Genomic DNA, 14,091 nt, shown 5'->3' with positions numbered 1-14,091 from the left:
TGTGTTTTGTAGAAAGGCTGGACTATAATTTAGCAACCACATCACGGTAATAAGACCATCTTAGTTAAGTCTAGTAATGATGAAAGGGGAAAATAGCTGCCAAAAATAAAGCGGAAAACAATTGTTGTGACAGTTATATGTATATTCTGCTTATCTTGAATCTGTAAATATATATGTGACTCATAAACACATTATCATTTCACTGAGGGACTTTATAACTGCTGATAAAAGCAAATATACGGATGGTAAAACATTTAAAATTATAGGGCAATATATAAATCAAGACCTCCTCTAGAAATACTGTCTGCTTATAAATACATGATGATGCACATGATAAAACTAGACAAGCTGTCAAATGATTTTATGCCATTAACAAACACGTGGTGCTAGAAAGGGTATCATAAATCGTATTATTTACTTTGATGTATATTTTTTTCCACCTAAAGTGCTTCATTTAGTGACTCTTTGCTTTGGTTTGCCTCATGCCCATAACTGTCCTCATGGATTCCTCATAATTCATCCCAACAGAGAGTCCATTGTCTTTATAGAGGAATGCAAAAATGCTTTAGTAAAGTCATCATTGATTTAATGTCAGCGTCAGAGCTGGGTTTCTGTCTGTGCCTTGTTTTTTGGCACAAGAGTGAACTTCAGAGTGTGCAGTGAAAGTGTGATCGCCCCCGTGTTTACCCCCTGAACTGAGTCCTGCTGCCTCTGTTACCGCAGAGCTCCTCTAGGGGGCGCAGCAGGTTGTCCTCACGTGCTCGATAAGGCTGAGCATAGCTGTCCTCCTCCAACAGGATGCGATTGAGAGTACGTTCATAATTAATATGCTGTCGCAGCATCAACACATACTGATGCCCCTCCTCCAGGAAGGGACAGTCACATCTGTTGGGCGCCCACAGGAACTCCCGATGCTCCAGACGATAACCGTTGCGGTATGTGTGGAGGATTTGGACGTCATAGCGGGTCTCTTCTCCAAGATAGACTTTTTCCAGCACTTTTGCTCGAAATACTGTCGCAGCAGACAAATCTATTGTCACCATCCAATATACTATGTATATGAAACCACTTGGTTTATGTTGGCATTGGAGACATACTGATTTGAACTCACCAAAATCTTTTTGGCAATACTGTCTCTGGCGCTCACCTTTCCCTCGTACCCGGCGACATTTCCCACAGTGGCCTACAAAATGACAATGTATTCATGCAAACAACAATTACCAAAGGGAATGAACAAGAAACATGATAATTTGCAAATAACAGCAAACTAGGTGTACTTCTGTAGAAAGTTCACACTGAAATTTAAAAAATTTAACATTGCCATCTGTGCAGTACTGGTAGTGTGAAGTACCAAGTCACTTCGGTATCCACTGATAGACAGCTGCTTTCAAACAGATCCTGTGCAAATAGTGTTTGTGTGAAGAGGTTTCTATTTGCAACGTGTCTTCTGAGAATTGTAGCCAATCAAAGTCATCTGCATGTCAATGCAGTAGCCAATCAGAGGCATTCAAGATAGACAGAATCTGCAGAATACCATTCAAAATGCTGGCATTTTGTTTAGCACAAAGTTTTTTATTCTGTACGCTAATGAATCCCTATAATGTGACGCAAACACAATGCAAGTAAGAGATTATTCGATTAGTATAGACAGCTTCATTGATTATAACAGGAGTTTTCGCGAGTGCAGAACTCAGCCAGTGATCAATTTGTGCTGAACTGAGGTGATTGACAGCTTCAGTGATGGTAAAGGGAGACCTATTTTTCCGCTTTCTGTATTTGACCAGTTCACAATAATAAAAGTTCTACTTTTCATGCTGCTAAGCACACATTGCAAAGTTTCGGAAGTGATAACCATATTTAAAGGCAAGACTGAATCTAGAATTGCGGTGGCATACACTAATGGCAATGATATTGCACTGACCTCTGCGATGTATTTCAGGCAGTCGGTTCCTGCGGTTTTCATCTCTTTCCAAACGTGAGACCGGCTGCTGTTTATGGGGGGGATGAAGAGGCCAGCGAGCAGCAGGGTCTGAGAGCACAACCTCGTAAATCACAATTGTATTTACAAAAGACTCCTCTTTAAGCTTTAAGCGACTGGGACATTTCTGCCAATTATTAACCATCACACAGACTTCAAGTGTACACAACATTAAATCTGTAAAGTTATCTTAAACCAAGATCTTGACACTGCACAGATAAGATACTTCTAATACCATATATACAACTACTGTAATTGAAACAAAGCTTACTAGATTGTATTCCTATATATCAGAAATGAAAGGTTTTTACCCCAGAAATGAGGTTTTGTGACCGGCTGTGTTGTAGCAGTGGTGGTCGTAGTGGTTGGATGTTCAAAAGGTAAGTGGTTTGATGTGTGGTGAGGCTGCCGAAGTTGACTACTCCCATGATACAGGGCATAACGGTCTGGAGGCAGCCAGTACTCATATTCAATCCCAGAGTTCTTATCAGTGGACAAGACCTAAAATCAGACCAGAACAATGAACACAGTTGCGCTGGCTACTATGGGTTAATAATTGTTTAATTATTGTTGTTGTTTTTTTTTTTTCAAGTTTGAACTGAACAAGTTGTTGTGTAATTTTAAAGCTAACCATGATGTGCAGGTCTTCCTGAGTTGGTCCTGGAACTTCAAAGCTTTCCCAGGTATCAGCAGAGCGCCGATACTGAAGTTTGGTTCCTGCCACACTGTACTCGCCGGGAACATTGATCTTCCAGTTCCCATTGATCACAAACTGAGAACGCCCATTCTGGAGCGCTTTAGTGATTAAAAAAATAAAATAAAAATCACAACACAGCATTATTGTAATGACCTTATATAGCAATCGGACAAATTGCACCAAGTTTAGTTACTGCAGGAACCTAGTGAAAAACTGCAAGTTCTTCAATATGTTGTTTTATTTCGCCAATAAAGACAAAGTAAGTGCTTTTTTGCTGTAATCTTCTACAATTGTGTGTCAAACTGTGCATAATGCCACTTTTACTTTGAGAAGCACATGTTGGAGAGATCACACACAGGGACAGGGCTGTGCTCTAACCTAGATAGTTTCTGCTGTTATCAGTCACTCTGATGTGTGTGGCTCCGGCCGGGATCATAGTGACCTCACTGTACCCAAACAGTTCTGCAGGGAAACAAATGAGAGAGTAAAAGGAAGTTAATTCCAACAGGTGTGAAGCCCTTCATGGAGCTGTATGTTTCCATGTTGTGTCTTGTTGCAGCTGCAGCTTGGATTGGTGTGGCTGCAAGGCACTGAACTGCAGAATTGTTTTTTTCTCTCTGCTCGCTGGCAGCCTTGAATCTGGAATCCTACTCTCAGAAATCCAGATGGAATAGAGTGGATTTCCATTTTTGGGTGGCCAAACAATGCCACTATTATCTTTGTGTTTTCTCCAATGTAAATGCTCTGTATTTCTTTTTAGCTGGCCAGCGTGATTCTGATTCAATGTGGAGAAGTTCAAAGCTAGAAGTTTCAGCGTTCTAAGCATGTAGATATGTGTGAGGGGGAGAGAAAGACGTAATAAGAGAGAGAGTCACCCAGAAACCACTTACACTACAGTTCAGAGTTTGGTGTCAGAAAGAAAGAAAAACAAGAATCCATAAAATTGACCAAAAGTGACAGTGAAGAGTGTTGCTTTGTTACAAAAACGTTCTGTTTCAAATAAATGCTGTTCTTTTGAAATTTCTATTCATCAAATAATCCGGAATAAAATCTGAATTTCCACAAGCAGCACAACACTGATGATAATAAAAATGTTTCTTGAGGAGCAAATCAACATATTAGAATGATTTCTGAAGGATCATGTCACACTGAAGACTGGAGACATATCTACTGAAAATTCAGCTTTACATTTTAAAATATATTTAAACAGAAAATGGTTATACAGTACTAAACTCATTGTACTGTATTTGTGATCAAATCAGTGTATACTGGATAAGTACAAGAGACTATTTTCAAAAACATAAAAAAAAATCTTATAGAAAGACATTTTTGAACAGTGGCTAGGAATTTCATGGCTAAATGCAAGATTTTACAGTCCGGAGGTCATCGGCCTCTACTCTGAACAAGATTCATACAAGATTCATGCAGTTACCATTTATTCACATCTCTTTCATTATGTTTAAATGAAAATATCCATTTCAAAGTTGTTATATTATATAAATCAGACTGAACATATTTGCTGAATTCTGAGCTTATTTTTCTGTTGTGCAGTTTAGAATCAGAGTGTGTGTAGGTAGATTCACTGCTGACCGTTGTTCTGTCCGTTGCTTTGATAAACACTTCTGTGATGAAGGCAGGTTGAGTTGTGGCCTCCACACAGCATGCAGACATCCTCCTGCTGCTCAGATCCAAAGATCAAGTCACATCCTGGCTTCTGCACACACACACACACACACACACACACACCCTGTAATTAGAAGCCAAAATATCAAGCAACGTCACATTCTGTTTTAACAGTACAAGCTGATCCCGCAACACTCCTGACGAAAAACGGAAACAGCATATGGCCCACAGAATCTTGGAGACCTTCCAAGAAATAAATTTAGACACTAATAAAGAGTGAAGCATCCAAGATTAAAGACCCTCAAAATAAATCCATTATCTACTACACTAAAAAGATTTTATCGTTGTAATAGCAGAGACAATTTGTTTTCATCCGTTCTTCTTGGCACAATATTTTCTGGCATTAATTTCATGAGTTTTCAGTATTTCAACTTGTTTAATCATATTTGTACAGTATATTCTGGATGGATTAGGTGCAATGAACACTGCAAACTGAAATTCACTGAAGTATACATAACGCAGATCGCTGTTTATTTTTTGCTAATTTGAATTATGCTGTTGTTGTGTTTATTCACAATTATTAAATGTCTAATTGCTGTTTTGGAATGCATATAAGTTCAGGGTTGGCAAGATTTGAATACTTTTGTTCAGCAAGCATTTGTTAAATTGAAGATAATATAAATGTTTTATAATGTTACAAAACATTTGTATTCATCTAAATGCTGTTCTTTTAAACTTTCTAGCCCATTCATCAAATAATTCAGAAAAAAAAGGTTTCCTGGTTTCCCCCAAAATTATTAAGCAGCACGACTGTTTTCATCATTGATAATAATCTTAAGAACTAAATCAACATATTAGAATGATTTTTTAATAGTAGCACATGTAGAAACAACAGGTGGTGCAGAATGCTTTGTTTTTCAACATACATTGGGAAAAAAACAAAAAGCAAACAATATGCAGTTTTTCTGATATCAACATCTTGATACTATGAATCATTCCAAAACAATCTACTCCACATTATGGAAATCAATTAATAATAACAGTGGGTTGAATTCTTTAAACACGTTCAAAGACAAAACAATCTGTTTGCACCTCCACTATGTAAGTGTTAGTCATGGCCTAATGGTTAGAGAAACGGACTTGTAATCCAAAGGTTGTGAGTTCGAGTCTCAGGCCGGCGGGGATTGTAGGGGGGGGGAGTGAATGTACAGTGCTCTCTCCACTCTCAGTACCATGACTGAGGTTTCCTTGAGCAAGACACTGAAACCTAACTGCTCCCCGGGTGCCGCAGCATAAATGGCTGCCCACTGCTCCGGGTGTGTGTGTGCACTTTGGATGGGATAAATGCAGAGCATGAATTCTGAGTATGGGTCACCATACTTAGCTGTATGTCACTTAACTTAACTCTAAAGTAAAGCTGCACCATCCATCGTTTGTGTGTTTTTAGGTCCACAGGTCCAAACAGAGTCAGGTGAAAACAGACGGGCAGCAGAATGACACAGATCTCTTTCTGAGCCACCGCACACAAACAGTAGGATCATGAGGCCCGGGCAGGGTTCAAGACCATTCAAGCTGAAGTTTGGCTTAAGCTCCAGAGTGCAGGGGTGGAGAAAGAGACATCAGGAGAGACTGCAGAGGTAGAAGGGAGGTGTGCAGGAGTGCACTGTCTTCAGCAATTTCTGCAGGATATAATTAATCCCTTGTTTGCCTTTAGATCTCAGGTGCAACCCTTCTCTTAATACATGACCTCCCATCCTTATCTCTTTCTTTGCCTTTCCCTGCCTTTCTTTTCTTAATCTTGGTAGTTTGTGAAATAATGATTCATCAATGGCACATTCCCATGATTCGGGGGCCTCACAGAGAGGGAACCACACACACACACACACACAAGGTGTGCTTCACACACATGGTGCTAATAATTGGGCCCCACTATGCATGTGCTTTTCTTTTCCAATCCTCATGTGATGGAAACCAAATTCATACCAGCATGACTTCAGGACTAGATGGGGTTTGGTCTATTAGATGGTCTATTCAGTCATTTTTACATGTGCATATATCGATTTTTGTAATATGTACTTGTAAATACTTTACTTTGCCCTTATAAAAAAATATCTTCAAAAAATAAATAAATAACTAAATAAATGTACATTGCAGGAATCAGATGGTGATACTGTGATATATACCACAGTGCAGAATACCATCTACCAATGATAGTGACAAGTAACAACACAAGTCCAAAATGATCTTATAATATTATAACATAAAATAAAATATACTTTAAATATTTATGTTAAGTTGTCCTATTAAAAATAGAATTGTTAGACCTAACAAAATTAATATTAAAGTGTCAGATCAGGTAGAAACAGTTCTTTACAATAAGCTTTTTAAATATTTTTTTGAGGGTGCACAGTATTTTGTGGTTGTCAGCGATTATGGAATAGTGAAGAAACATATACTCACCAGACATTTTCCATTCACACAGACTGTCCCCTGATCTGATTGGCATGGTGTGCCGTCCAGCACCCGTCCAAAGTTGTAGTAGAAGTTGTGTCCAATTGCCAGGCAACTGAGCTCACATGGCTGGGATCCTGAAAGAAATATAAATCAGGTTTCAGTCTGTATAATCACCTAGCAGAAGGAAAATCCACACAGTAACACAACACATGCTTCAAAAGAGATGCCATGCTTCACTGACCTCCATGAAAGGTAGTCCAACGGTAACTGTTGCCAGCGACCAGGGGTCTGTCATTGAAAGCTTTACACTGCAGTTCCCTGAAGTCCATAGAGTCAGCAGGACACTCCTGATGTTACAGACGCAAAGCTCAGGAGAGAAAACACACACATCTAAAGCTGCTAAGAACACTCTTAGAGTTACTAGAACAGCCCTGGATGACTCAGGATCAATACAACACAAGCATCTGTGTGCTGACACAATGACTCCATTTAAAGCTGATTTTAACATCTGTCGAGGCTGATGGGATCACAAGTGTAAGCAAGTTCAGAATATTTCATGATCCAATCACCCAATCCACATTAAGAGGTAGTCAGGAACACACATGACCATATTGCATTTTTAGTGTAAGTGCTAATCCATCTTGATGTGTCCCAGACAACAGTGAATGGCCGCTTACTCACCTGTACTAAAACAAAGGTTAACATTAAAACCATTCTTTGTCATTCTGGAAAATTTGGAGAAGTCCATACATATACAAGCTCAAGGCTTCAGGGAACTTTAGTTTGTCTGACATCAATAGTGACACAGACCATGAGAACCATGCACATCTAAAGTAAAATTAATACAGGGGATAAAACTTTTTTTTGTGGTATTTTGTGATGCTAGCATGCATCAAGGCACTTGTGTAGTAAGTGATATTTATATATATATATATATATATATATATATATATATATATATATATATATATATATATATATACATACACACACACACACACACACACACACATGTAAAAGGTGAATGACAAGTTTGAATGTGGATGACCTTAAGTTCAAGCAAAAAATACCACAAAATGCACTGTAGAATTAGATAACCAAATATATAAAAACTCTTGATATTACGCTAGCCCTCTTTAGATAAGGTGTAGCAGAAAAGGTGTAGCCCTCTTAAGATAAGGTGTAGCTGAAATGTATTTCTATGCAGACATCCTGTTCAAACAGTAAAGTAGGCTATTTACTGCACCTTTGTGTTACAAATCTTGTATTGCCTGGTGTCCCCCGGGCACGGCCCTCCAACCAGATTTCTAAAGGGAGAAACAATAATCAAGCATGATCAACATAAGGCTGTTTACACAGGATGCATTCTAGCATTTTTCTGTCAGAGCTACAACAGCTTGTCACTGGGGAAGTAAACTATACTGCAGCTTATCTGCACCTAAAAGATGCATATTAGTACCTTAAAGTAGTAATATGTACTTTTAAGATACAACTATGAACCTTTGCAATTAAGCGATGTGCAGTTGAAATGAGATTGTATGCCTTCAAGAAGACAAAAATTAGAGTACAGAGCTTTTCTTGGCTACTAATATTTATTTGCCCACAGAAAACATGTATAATCATCCGACAGCAGAGAAGATGGCATGAGGGGGTAAACAAAGTCTGTGCTTTACCTGGTGATGCAGGTGCGTGTCCGGACAGACGCCCCTCCCCCACAGGAGCGTGAACACACAGACCAACCGCCCCAAGAGGCCCACTCATTCATGAAATATATCAGCCTGTGCATCTGTGGTCCCTCACCTCCCAGCTGTACTCGTCTGGATGACTGCATATGTATAAACAAAGTGAATTAAAGGTAGCCGAACAACAACAAAGAGAGGCAGCAGAGGTGGCAGATTTGATCAAAGTTGAGGTTTTTAGCAAGCTCATACACTATAACAATAGTTTGTAAAATATATTTGTACTTAAAAAAATCTTTTGATGTATGTCATGCACTAAACTGAAGGAATCCTGTGCTTTCAGTGTAAATGATTGCGCACTAGTTCTCAAGACACATGATATGAGAGGCCACCAAATAATTTCCTGCTCATCAGCTATGCTAGACTGCACTTGACATTTGTGGAAGTGTTTGAGTGTTCCCCAGGCGCTCGACTGAGGACGCCACATCAGCTCTATTACACACAGCCTCCATCACACAAGCAGTATTCCTATCAGACCACCACTAATCGTCTTCAAGGATAGCATTACTCTGTCATTCTTAGATCCATTTCTGGCTTAGATCTGAGACAAACAGGCCGTAACAGCCTGTGAAGAGTGAGGAGCTTCCATGGGTTGCCTGAAGCCTAACGTCTCCCTCAAGGTGTATGGTATGTGTATTCTTGTAAATGTAATTTAGGTGTGGAAAGCATTTTTTCTGCCTCTATCATGTTAAACAACCTAATACAGAGCAGCTGTTTGTCTTTCTAAAATAATATTCATCCACCGTATCACACAAATCTAATTTAAGCAACTCCGAGTCACATGAGGTGAGTAAACATGTCGTAAAAATGTAATGATTTCAGCATACAAACAGAACATTGACCCCTAAAAGGATGTTTTTCGGGCACATATATGACCGCTTTCTGGGCAAGAGCTTTGTACTGGTTTCTGAGATTAACCTTTCAGTGGAAATATTACAGAGAAATTAGGTTTGGTTGGACTCATCTAATAAGATTACCATTGCAGGAAGAAATGGAATGTGTTTCAGAATCTCCTGACCTTATTAAGCCTAGAGGCCTGTGGTGAATAGAGGTTTGGTAATGAGTGAGGACGTCTAGCTGTGAGGGTTAAAACGACAGGTGACTGCACTCACACAGACACAATAGTGCTGCTTTATGACCGACGTCCATCATCTTCAATACCTGGAACTGCCCTCCTTACCTCAAGACTCAAATTAGTGTTGATGACAGTATGCCATGGGGCCTGTAGGCAAGGCAGATTAAAGAAATCGACCTTTCAACTTCAGAACACCAGCTTCCACCCAACGGCAAGATTTTTAAAAAGACATGTTGTCTTTGGAGTATGTTCTTTTTGGGGGGGGAAATGTAATTCCTAGTTCTGAAATTAACTTGTAGGCTTCCTGTCGATAGTTCCCTTTTGTGTTGTTTTAAAGGAGATGTGAAAGTCATTCCAGAGGAATGAAGATGATAAAAACTGGTGGACAAGACCTAGTTTGGATCTTGGGAGGGAAACTGGGAAAATGACTGGGTGAGGTCCAGAAGGCACCAAAGGCAGAGTAGTACATGCAGACTTTCTCTATAGGTATCAGTGAAACTAAAGGTCTAGATAACCCAAAAATGAAAAGTCTGTCATCATTTACTCAAATCAAGTCATTCCAAACTCATTAGACTTTCATCCCTCATTCCTAAATTAAGAGATTTCTCTCCCTCCACTGAAAAATTAATTCCACCAAAACTTTGGTGGAGACATAGCTAATCCATTTGTATCAAATGGTTTAAAAGTCTTTTGAAGAGACACAATCCTTTTATACAGATTTATTTAAGGCTTTTCATTCATATATAAACATCACACATAAATAAAAATCATCAAATGTGGTAAAGGCAAGCTTAAACTTTCCTTTTGTTGACGGTTATATCATACGTTTTGGATTAATTGACTTTCAATGGAAGGACAGACTTCTCTCAGGTTTCATTAAAAACATTTCCTGAACAACCCTTTTAAATGTTAAAGAGACAGCATGAGCCAAATGTCATGTTCTTCTTAACTGATCATTTCTGCAATGTGTATAAACAGCAAATCCAAAACAACGCAGGGTGACATCCCAGTTTCTGAACCCCTGTCCCACTGTAGGTGATCCTGCCCAGGTTGCCCTGATTAAGCTCCGCTCTTGACAATCAACAGGAAGACAGCACTCTAGTTAAAGTGAGCAAAGCCTTGGCAGTGAGCCTTGCCAATCTGAGCATACACATATAACTGTTCAAGATTGCCAATTGGCAATCTAGAAATTCAGTTTAACTGCATGACAGGACACTAAGGTTACTGTTTCAAACAGTCTATAAACTGAAGGATAATGGGATAGGGACCATCTTACAGGCAGAGAGGACAGGCAACTTGGAGACAACAGTATTGTTATGAGGGTGAGGGTCTGGCTCAGAGACAGCTTCCTGGACAGAGAGAAAATAAATCATGTAAGTCAATCACACCAAGTCTTACACACCTCCCTATTTGACTTTAAAATGGACCCCAGACTCCAGGGCTCACTGTATAAGTGTTGTTGCTCTACATCAAAGAATCTTGATTAATGACAACAAATAGTGACAGTGTGTCCTTTACACTGAGAAATCACCGCCACTGAGAAAACATGTTTACGTTCAATTTTTTGAGCATGAGTCTGACTCCCAGCAGTGAATCATCAAAGAAGCAGATTCTCAGAAACTCTTTACAGCTTTGTTAAAGCCTGACTGTCTTCTTTGTATTGTTGTAATGCCTATTAATTCAAAAGTTTATAAGGGGAAAACTCATTTAAACATGCCACAGTGTTTCTTTCTCCATCATAGATTTGTGTACAAACATTGTTCCTCTTCCTAATCTTCTATGAACACGGGCTAATAGGCTTTATTTAAATAGCAACCCAGAGTGGACACTGGTCAATTCTAAACAACACTCCCATTGAGAACTGATTCAGAAGAGAAACAATGATTCATTTGATTACAAATGTTCATTTGATTACATGTGCACCTCTAATCATTGTGAAAAAAACAAGATCAAAAGAGATACAGATGGTAACTAATGCATCATAAATACCTAAAATAAAATTCTCAACAGTAAAACCTGCACTCAACTGTTTAGCATATTAGCTCAGTTTATTAGCAAGGTCAAGGGTCAAAAGCTCAATGGTTAAAAGACAATAATGATGTTAGTTTAGATGGTTTTGACTGCTATTGCCTGTAGGTAAGAACATAAAAAAATGACCAATTTAAGGGAAATGTGTGTATGTTTGGTTAAGTAGTCTTTGTTGTTATTTTGAGTGCTGGACAAGATTTTAGGAAAGATTCTGAGTTTTATGTTTGTATGTTGTTTATGTGAAACTTTCTGTGCTGCCATCGTGGCCAGGACTCCCTGGAAGAAGAGATTTTATATCTCAGTGGGACTATCCTGCTAAAATAAAGGATAGATAAACCTAATTCTGTCATGAAAATGTGATTTAAAAAAATATATATGACTTTATCTTTATCAATGCTTTTAATTCTAAACAATTTAAAGCCACATTAAAAAATGAAATCTTAAAAGGGCTTGCAAGCATTTGGGGTTTCAGGCAGACAAACCACAAAGAGCTAAATCTGAACTAACTGGAATCTTAAATTTGTTTTGAGCCACGCTGAAGCACCTCAAGTTTATGTGAACAGTAAACTGTTCTCCTCTTAAAGATTAAACAGCTGTTTCCTGGATGTGGGAGCATTTTAAAACCAATTTAGAAAAATGTTCATCCATAACCAAGAATTTTGCCCACAGTGACAGTGACTAACCCTAGTTGAAAATACTATTAAAAAAAAAAAGAAAAAAAAAATGTGTGACTGTAATCTGTGACTGTACAATCTGTGACTGTAAAAATTTGCTTTGTACAATTCAGTTGCAAATTAAAGCAAATGAGGATGTCTGAGATTATAAATATTATATATATATATATATATATATATATATATATATATATATATATATATATATATATTTGATATATATAGTTTTCAAATGTTTTCCAGTGTGTTGCTGCTTTTTAACTAAATTTAAAACGCAAGCATCAAATAATAATATAATTTTAATCATTTTAATTCAGAAGTGAAAACATTTTTTACATTTACATTCTGAATTTTTACTGCATTTTTTTAATCATTAAGTCTTAATCTCAAGTCTGTCCTAATTTGATTTCTTTGTTCTTTACCATCTTCCCTTCAGCAATGCAATAAAAGCATCGTGTTTCCCCTCACAGCAGAGGGGCATGATCCACATACCTGTTGTTTGACTTCTGCATTTTAGGTCTTCGTCAGGAGTCACAGAATAACTTCTTGAGGTCTGAAACTGGACTCATCTAATGAAGTAAAGACCACGAGATGTGTGATCCCAGTGGTTTTTATCACCAAAGAAATCGGGAAACCTAATAGTATTCATGTTTCACAAGTGTTTCCTCTGTTGGTATAGTTTTCCTGAAGTTTTCAAATGCGCAGAACCCAAAGAGGATGTCCTGAATTTTACATAATCCTGAATAAAAATGAATCATTGAAAATAAATATAGGTTTTTCTCACATCATCCCTGCTTATTTGCATTAAGGTCCTTCTCAATTTCCAATTAGAGCAAACCTCTGAACCGCTTTCAGTTTCACATCAGCGTCCGATCTCACAAGAAGCTCTGGTTAGAAGATCTTCCGACTTGAGATCTTCTGTCTTCAGGTGGCTTTCTGTCAACTCTACCTGAGCCTCTCAGCACACACAACATCCGTGTTCCCAGAGAGAAAATAACGGCTCTTCGGTCAGGACACCTGGTCCTCCTGCGGGTTTCACATTCAGTTTCAGATTCACATCATCCGGCGCTAAATATATCATCTGAGAAGAGTTTGAATATTGCGTTTGTTCTAATTTGATCGTTACGTTATGCGTCATTGTATCCCAAAATTCGACAAGATTTAAAAAAAAAAATAAAAAAAAAAAAATAAAAAAAATAAAAATAAAAATAATAATAACAACAACAACATTTATATATGTTAGCATAATATATTATCGCTAAATTAAATCACGTTTAATTGCTGCTTTTCCCCCAGTAAAATAAAATACGTGCACTCTGAGTTTAGTTACTGATAAAGAAACTGCTGAAACTGATTAGAAATGACAGAAATTATTGTGGCAAGTTAAAAAGATGGGGAGGGGAAAACATGTAGCCTACATCATAATTAAACATTTTACAGTTCAGATTTTGTTACAGGCTACAGAGCATTCTCTGTGAGAGTTAAACTTATTTCAGATGACAAAAAAAATTATATAAACGCAGGCGCAGCACGCATAATAAAGTAGTAGTGAGTTACCCGTCAAGAGCAGCGTCTTGTAGCCTATAATGTAAATGAAGTAAGCCAGAGTTTGTACTGATGTGAATGAGAGCCGCAGCTTTGCGTGCCGCCGTGTTCACCTGAAGCTTTTACATTCCGATGAAAAACTAGTAAACACGCCCCTCTTAAACGGAATGTTGCCCAATCCAGACTGTAAATGCTCCAGTAGCTGTAGTTCGTGCATGTACTGTTTGTGTATTGTGAGCCTTATGTTACAGAAAGTTTAAATAAATTGAAGGATGGGC

General features: G+C 38.1%; 1 protein-coding gene across 1 annotated transcript; it reads right to left on the bottom strand.

Moving 5' to 3' along the window:
- Positions 1-29: 29 nt before the first annotated feature.
- LOC128017765 (ADAMTS-like protein 5) lies at positions 30-13,961 on the bottom strand. Its single transcript, XM_052603279.1, has 15 exons — positions 13,826-13,961; positions 13,107-13,294; positions 12,761-13,007; positions 10,843-10,915; positions 8,426-8,577; positions 7,999-8,059; positions 6,994-7,099; positions 6,759-6,886; positions 4,266-4,389; positions 3,054-3,137; positions 2,610-2,773; positions 2,290-2,479; positions 1,922-2,029; positions 1,112-1,183; positions 30-1,012 (listed from the first exon to the last, which is right to left on the bottom strand). The coding sequence occupies exons 3-15, from the start codon at positions 12,778-12,780 to the stop codon at positions 684-686; spliced, it is 1,611 nt and encodes a 536-aa protein (XP_052459239.1). The 5' UTR covers positions 12,781-13,007; positions 13,107-13,294; positions 13,826-13,961; the 3' UTR covers positions 30-683.
- Positions 13,962-14,091: the final 130 nt, after the last annotated feature.

Source organism: Carassius gibelio, chromosome A7 (assembly GCF_023724105.1).
Source record: "Carassius gibelio isolate Cgi1373 ecotype wild population from Czech Republic chromosome A7, carGib1.2-hapl.c, whole genome shotgun sequence".
Classification (NCBI taxonomy): Eukaryota; Metazoa; Chordata; class Actinopteri; order Cypriniformes; family Cyprinidae; genus Carassius; species Carassius gibelio.
The sequence above is the reverse complement of the archived record's forward strand: the minus strand, read 5'-3'. Positions and strand labels throughout refer to the sequence as shown.